The sequence below is a fragment of the Tupaia chinensis genome, unplaced genomic scaffold, assembly GCF_000334495.1.
Source record: "Tupaia chinensis unplaced genomic scaffold, TupChi_1.0 Scaffold143830_1, whole genome shotgun sequence".
In the NCBI taxonomy this organism is placed as follows: Eukaryota; Metazoa; Chordata; class Mammalia; order Scandentia; family Tupaiidae; genus Tupaia; species Tupaia belangeri.
The window spans coordinates 108,553-115,658 of record NW_006203680.1 but is presented as its reverse complement, the minus strand read 5'-3'; the positions used below and the strand labels follow the sequence as shown (position 1 = coordinate 115,658).

The 7,106-nt window shown below is 50.0% G+C and overlaps 1 protein-coding gene across 1 annotated transcript in view; it reads right to left on the bottom strand.

Annotated features, from left to right (window-relative positions):
* Positions 1-4,653: 4,653 nt before the first annotated feature.
* CTCF (CCCTC-binding factor) overlaps positions 4,654-7,106 on the bottom strand; it is a 68,560-nt gene continuing 66,107 nt past the window's right edge. The window contains exon 11 of the mRNA XM_006165225.3: positions 4,654-6,158. Within this exon, the coding sequence (XP_006165287.1) occupies positions 5,974-6,158 (185 nt within the window). The 3' untranslated portion in view covers positions 4,654-5,973. The remainder of the gene's footprint in view (positions 6,159-7,106) is intronic.

Below are 7,106 nucleotides of genomic sequence, written 5' to 3'. Positions count from 1 at the left end.
CTGCAGCGGAAGGTACCCGCCGCTTCCTGCCGGGCCGCCCCCAGCCAGGCCCCTCCCCGCCCCGTCCGGGGTCTCGTGTGAAGGCTGAGGGAGGGGAACCGAGTCCCAGCTGTCCCCTGCCCTTCTCCCGCGGGACTTCTCTGCCAAGGTAGACAAGGGGGCGGGAAGTGCCGCGAGTCCGGCGTGTCGCGTGCCTCTAGCTATTCCTCTCCCTCTTCTTCCACCCCGCCCCGCAGCTCCTGCCTGGAACACCAGGGGGCGCTGCCTGCCCGGGGATGCCTGCGGCCGCCCCGGGCCGCCCCCTCCGAGGCCCAGGCGCAGACCTGAGCCAGGAGACGGGTGGAATAGGCGTGCGTTCGGCAAGGAGCGCCTGTCGTTCCCAGAAGCGGGGGTCCTGCTCTGTGGCTGAGTCTGCGACCCAAGGGCTCCACAAACCTTTGGAAGGGCGGGAAAAACGTCGGAAGGACCCAGACGCCCTTCTCTGCCGCCGAGGGTCCAGGTTCCATCAGGTTCAGGAGGGGTCAGGGCCTGAAGGGGTGTGTGGGGAAGGGTCCTAGGGAGCCGTCTCGGGCTCAGGTAAGGCCTAAACAGCCTCAGGAAGGGCTGAAGCGACTCGTGAACAAAGGCCGGGGCCTCCGACGGGCCGGGCACCTGCTAGCCAGAGGCTGCTGCGCTGGACTCCCACGTGGAGGGTGGCGGTTGAGTCGCTGGACTCCCACGTGGCGATCGCTGTCCGAGTCGTCGCAGCGGCTTGGGTATCACACTGGGCCTGTGTGCACGCGTGCCCCAAATCGTGCGAGACTGGAGAAGGGATCAGTGTGGCCTTCCCCAGGGAGGTGGTTTTCCACGTTCTCTTGCTCTCTCGCTCTCACTGGCGAGCACGCACGCACCCTCTGGCAGAAACCTAAAAACAAAAACAAACGGGGACCTCATTTCTGGAGGTCTTGCAGTCAGAGATTACAGGAGACTCTACTACCATCTAAATTCCACTGACAGGAGTTTTGTCCCCTGCCCACTGCTCAGCCTGGCAGAGGAGAAGTGACCCCAACCACAGGAGAGACGCCACATTGGGCAGCAGTTCCTTGGCTTTTTTCCTGCCAACTACCCACAACACCTGGGGGCCTCACAGATGGTGGAATCATCTCGTCATGACACCCCGGCCCCCAGCAAAATCTCAATTCCCACTTGCGGGGTCCACCCAAGTCTGAAAAGCAGAAAGGGGGAAGCAGTGAGCTAAGGGCTGCCGGGAGTCCCCAGCGGACTGACTGGAAGAGCAGAGCCCACACCCTGGTGTAGGTGACAGCTCAGTAGGTCTCACACAGTGGCCAAGTGGATGACCCGCAGGTTCTCCTGGCTGACTGCCGGATTTGGACCCTGAGTGACTTAGCCTCTGGTCTTCCGGCTCCTTTTTGGAAACGAGCTTTAGCTTAACATCCCCCCCCCCCATGTGTCTTTTCAAGGATGGAGACGGGAAGCATCACACAGTGCCTGGCAGGCAGTGAACACTCGGGTCAGCCAAGTCTACCATGGCAACCACAGGCCTCCAAAACAAAGGTAGAAAACCCACCTCACTGGGATTTTTCTTTAGAATGTGGAGAGGGAGTGACTGCCAAAGGGGCCCTGGAGGCACGGGGCCCTGGAGGCCACACTGGCAGGGCAAGGCCAGGCTGCAGAAGAGACCAGGATCGCTATGGAAATCAGGAGGGCCGTGCGACCGGAGAGCAGAGACCCACTGAACACAGGATGCAGCTCCTACAAGCGGGTGACTCAGAGTGGGGCCTGTGCTTGTTGGAGCCTGTCTCTGTGTTCTGGACAGCACGCTCCTCCGCTCCTCCGTGGGCGCTCAGGAAATGCTAAGCTCACCCAAGAGCCAGCCCCGCCTGTTGTGAGTAGCACAGGATGAGGCTGGGCCTCCCTCTGAGGCCGGGGAGCTGCACCTCCTGGCCCTGTCCACTGCACCTCCTGGGCTGGGTAGCAGTGGACAGGTGTGGAGAAGGGAATACATTGTTTTTAAATCTAGTACCAACGATGAGTTAACGCTAAGGAAGAGAGCTGTGGAAGGTTCTGGAACTCACTGTCACCAGTTCTGTTAGGTGGAGTGCCAGGTAAGAACTGGCTTCTGCTCCTGAAGAGTTTGTATTTAAGGGAGTCCCATTGTTGTATCATGGACCGCAACAGGATTCCTGCTCAGTGGTCATCAGAATGTCACTTTTCTTGCCCCCTCCCAGGCCAAATAAATTCACTTTTAAACATTTGAATTGAATATATACCATCAGAGATTACAAGTGATGTTGAGATACAGATAAACCTGACCTCACTGCTCTGCCAGGATATTTTCTATTAAACTTATTAAAAATTTAAAGAAGTTATATAACCATTGAAACAATTCTGGCTGGGGGTCCCCTGGCCCCCACAGGTTAGCCCATGGCCAGACTGAGACCATAAACACTTACAGTTCAAGAAAATGACTGCATGGCTCAGTTCCAAGTTCCTGGGCCCTGTCTTTCCGAGACCCAACTCCGAGGACAGCACAAGCCAGCCAAAAGCTACGCACATACTGTTCGTTGCTTCTTTTTGAAAACTCATAAAACAGGGACCAGCAGATGACATAATGGTTATGTTGCTGGACTCCCACATAGTGGACCACAGTTCGAGTCCTGGACCTGGCGGCTCAAAACTCTGAGCATGTGTGCCCAAGTTCCAAGGAGTGGAGGAGATTGAGGTATGGCCATTCCATGTCCCCTGCCCCCCTGCCCCCCTGGAGGTTACTTCTCTATTTCTGTCTCTCTGGCGAGTGCATGCACCCTCTTAAAATAGAACTGGTAAAACAGGGGCCAGACCATTGCTTTGTGGCTAAGGGAGCTGGATCCCACACGGCTGACTACATGGTTTGAGTCCTGAACCCAGCAGCTTGAAAAACATGCCAGGGGACCAGCTGATGGCATAATGGTTATATCACTTGACTCCCACAGTCGACCACATTTTGAGTCCTGGACCTGGTGGCTCAAAAGTCACGCCAGGCATGTGTGTGTGTGTGCCCAAAATCCTGAGAGGAGAAAGAAGGGATTGTGGTGTGGCCATTCCTCTGGTGGGGTGATTTCTCGCTGTCTCTTCAGCAAGCACATGTACCCTATAGCAAAAAATCTCTAAAAAGAATATGCCAGGGATGTGTACATGTGTGTGCATACACAAAATCCCCAAAAGGAGAAAAATGGAGAAGGGATTGCAGTGTGTCCCTGCCTCATGGTGGTGGGAGGTTGCTCTCTCACTTTGCCTCTCTGGTGAGGTCATGCACCCTCTGGCAAATTAAAACAAAACAAAACAAAAATCCGGTTAAGATGGAATTTTGGTTAAAAACTAGTCAGGGGCCAGCAGGTGGCACGGTGGCTGAGGCGCTGGACTTGTACATGGCCAACCATGGCTTGAGTTCTGGACTGGTGGCTTGCTTTCTCTCTCTGTTTCTCTGGTAAGCACATGTGCCCTATAGCAGATTTAGAAAATAATAATTCTCTTAAAAACAAAACAAAAAAACAGAAAAACAGAAAAAGGCCCAGCAGATGCCATAGTGGTTTCGTTGCTGGACTCCCATGTAGTCAACCATGGTTGAAGACCTGGACCCAGTTGCTTAAAACTCAATGCTGGGTATGTGTGCATGCATGTGTGCCCAAAATCCCAAGAGGAGAATGAAGGGACTGCAGGCCATCCCCCCCGAGAGGGTGACTTCTCACTTTCTCTGTCTCCGGTGAGTGCATGTGCCCTATAGTAAAAAAGTCTCATTAAAACAAAAGGGACCAGCAAATGGTGTAATGGTTATGTTGCTGGACTCCTACGTAGATGACCACAGTTTGAATCCAGGACCCGGCAACTAAAACTCACACTGGACATGTGTGCATGCATACCCCAAATCCCAAGAGAATGGAGAAGGGATTGCAGCATGGCCAGCCCCCCTGGGGGTTGATTTCTTGCTTTTTTGTTTCTGGTGAGCACACATGCCTGAAAACAAAAATCTCTCTTTAAAACAATAAATAAAAAGCCTAGCCCAGTAGCTAATGCTTTCGTTTGACATGGGTTTGCCAATCTGCCTAAAAATGTACAGCAACAGCAAGATGCTGGTTTCTCATGAATGCATGTTTCCTATGTGACACCGCTCCCTGTCCAGCTGTCTTCCTATGGTGATGACAAGCAGGAGTACCATGTAGGGGGTCTCCCTCACAGCCTGGTGATTGTGCATCTGTCTCCCGTTTCAAATGAATTTCTCCAGGGCAAGCTGCACCCAGCCTCTCTGTTTTTCACTACCTGGCAGAGCCCTGGGTACTGATCCCAGCCCTCCTTCAACTCTACACAGCTCTGTGGCTCATCTGTTCTGCATGGGACACTCCCTCTAAGGTAGCTCACAGAGGCTGGTAGCTGTCTAGACACTCAACTCTACTCACATACACTTTGGAGGAGTTACAACTCGCAGCTGAATGCGGTGACTACCTTGTCATCTGCCAAGAACACCTGCTTCCATCTGCTAGAGAGGAAGTTTCAACTTGGAGAGCAGAACCTGCCTCTGAAGGGTAGAGGCCTGCATGGCCTGGAGCCTCACATGCAGGCTCCTCTGGGTCCCCCAGTAGACAAGAATTATGTAAGATGGAGTCTTTGGAGCACTTGTTAATCCGTTATGATTTATTAGCTGTACAGCAGTAGATCCTCCTCCCCAGCTTTCAACCCCATTACATATTTTATTACAGGTCTCATGTTGGCGTCCTAAAATAATGAAAAATATCACACGGTACAGCTAAGTACAAAATGCATCAACCTAGAATCTGATAGCTAACTGATGGCTCTCTTAAAAGCAATACACAGAAGAAAAAGTGTTTGAAATCAGCAAGACTGAAGCTCTCTAAAAAATACATTTTAAACATGTGACACAGTTCATGTGCAAGAATCACTTTTTAGTTGGTTTTGCTTCACATTATTATTGTTTTTTGTTTTGTTTTGTTTTTGAAGATCCAAAGTTTAAATTACCGACCGAGTGAAATTTCCTGGCCCAGCTTGTCAGGGCTGCTGTGACCCACTCATAATCACCCTTCTGCTTCAACAGAGAATTCGTAAAACACAACATTCAGCTATAAATTGAGCAAAGAAAATGTCGATGGGAAATCATAACTGAAAGTTAATTGTACAAGGTTCAAATGCTGGCTCCCTGGGCTGGGAATCACGGTCTTCCATGTGGGTGTCCATCGCTAGCGGGCAGCAGTCTGGGTGCCGTTCTGCTACATGATTGCGATCCAATTCCTCGTCAACATTTACACGGTACAGAGTCTGTGGTAACTTAATTTGCAAGTAATTAAAATGCTGGGTTTTCTTACACTGCACTTCTTTTCGACTTCTTAATTAATGGAAAAGATTAAAATGTAAAAAAAGTTATTTACAAGCTTGACCATACCAGAAACTCTGCCAAGAAAGAGGCAAAGCTTTCGGGACAGAAACCAATCGTAGCATGCCATACTACTGGTGTGCAGCTGACTCCAGGCAAAGGGAGTCAGGGAAAAGCAAAAGCGAAAAAGTTTAAAAGTCTAAGTCCTTCCCAAGTCTGCATTTACAATTAAAAACTCTCTTGGGAAGAAGACCATAGAACTCTGGGAAACCCGGTGGCCATTCTGGAGTGGTTTACCATATTGAGAGAGGGATCAATGTCTCTGTTTCCATCTAAGAAAACCAGTTAGGCGTCAACACTGTCCTCAGCACTTCACAGTAAACCTCAGGGACTCAGAACATTCCATGATTTGCTAATATCAAACAGCAAGTCCTAGTTAAATCACATTTTTCTAACATCATCCTTGAAGTTTTCGTTCTCAGTATGTTTGGTAAAATGGTGTAAAATGATGCTTTTCCCAAAGCCAGAAGAAGAAAGAAGGAAGAAAAATTAAGATGTGGGCCGTTTAAACACAGCCCAGAGCAGTCCTGGCAGGGAGCAAGGCCCCGCCATCACCGGTCCATCATGCTGAGGATCATCTCAGGCGTGAGGTCTCCGTTGGGAGCGTCTGTGGCGGCTGGCTGTGCCTCCTCTTCCTCCCCTTCTGCAGGCTCTGTGTCTGGCTCTTTTTTTACTTCAACTATAATGTTCTCAATTGCACCTGTATTCTGGTCTTCAACCTGAATGATGGCTGTTGCTGACCTGAAATGTGGCTGGTGTGGGGAAAAAAAAAAAAAAAAAAAAAAAGAGCACGAGTAAAACACATGGTACCTTAAAGACCCAAAGATAACAAGGGCCCTTCAGACTTGCAACACAGGAAGGCCTCACAGTCAAACAAAGCCAATAATAAAAAGACTTCAAGACCTAAGATGAAAACAAAGCTCCAGGGAACCAGCAGTTAGCGTAATGGCTATGTCGCTGGACTCCCACATAGTCGACTGCGGTTTGCGTCTCGGACCCGGTGGCTTAAATCTCACGCCAGGCGCGTGTGCGTGCGTCCCCAAGATCCCGAGAGGAGAATGGAGGAGAAGGGATTGCGGCGTGACCATCCCCCCTGGGGGGTGATTTCTCACTTTCTGTCTCTATGTCTCTGTCTGTCTGGCGAGCGCACGCGCCCTATAGCGAAAACCTCTCCAAAAAAAAAAAAAAAAAAAAAAGCCAAAGCTCCAGAGCTGGCCCCGGAGGTTTTAAAAACACACAAGGTGTGTGTGTATGCATGTCTCAAATTCCCACAGGACGCAAAAATGGAAGACAAGTGACTGCAGCATGACTAAGCCTCACTTGAGGTTGCTTTTCTCCTTCTATCTTTCTCTGATGAGCAGCATATATACACTCTGGCAATTAAATAAAAATAAATAAATAATTTAGAAAAGGAAGCCCTAATACTTTACAAACTATCAAAGAACAAAATGCAGGGACCAGCAGGTGGCATGGTGGTTAAGGGTGCTGGACTCCCACATGGCCAACCACAGTTCAAGTCGCAGACCTGGTGGCTTGCTTTCTCACTTTCCTGCTCTCTCTTGCTCTGTCCCTCTCTGGTCAAATTAAAATAAAGTTAAACAAAATAATTAAATTAAAAAAAAATAAATAAAAAAATAAAAAGAACAAAATGCAGACATTTGGGGCCAGCAGGTGGCGTGGTGGT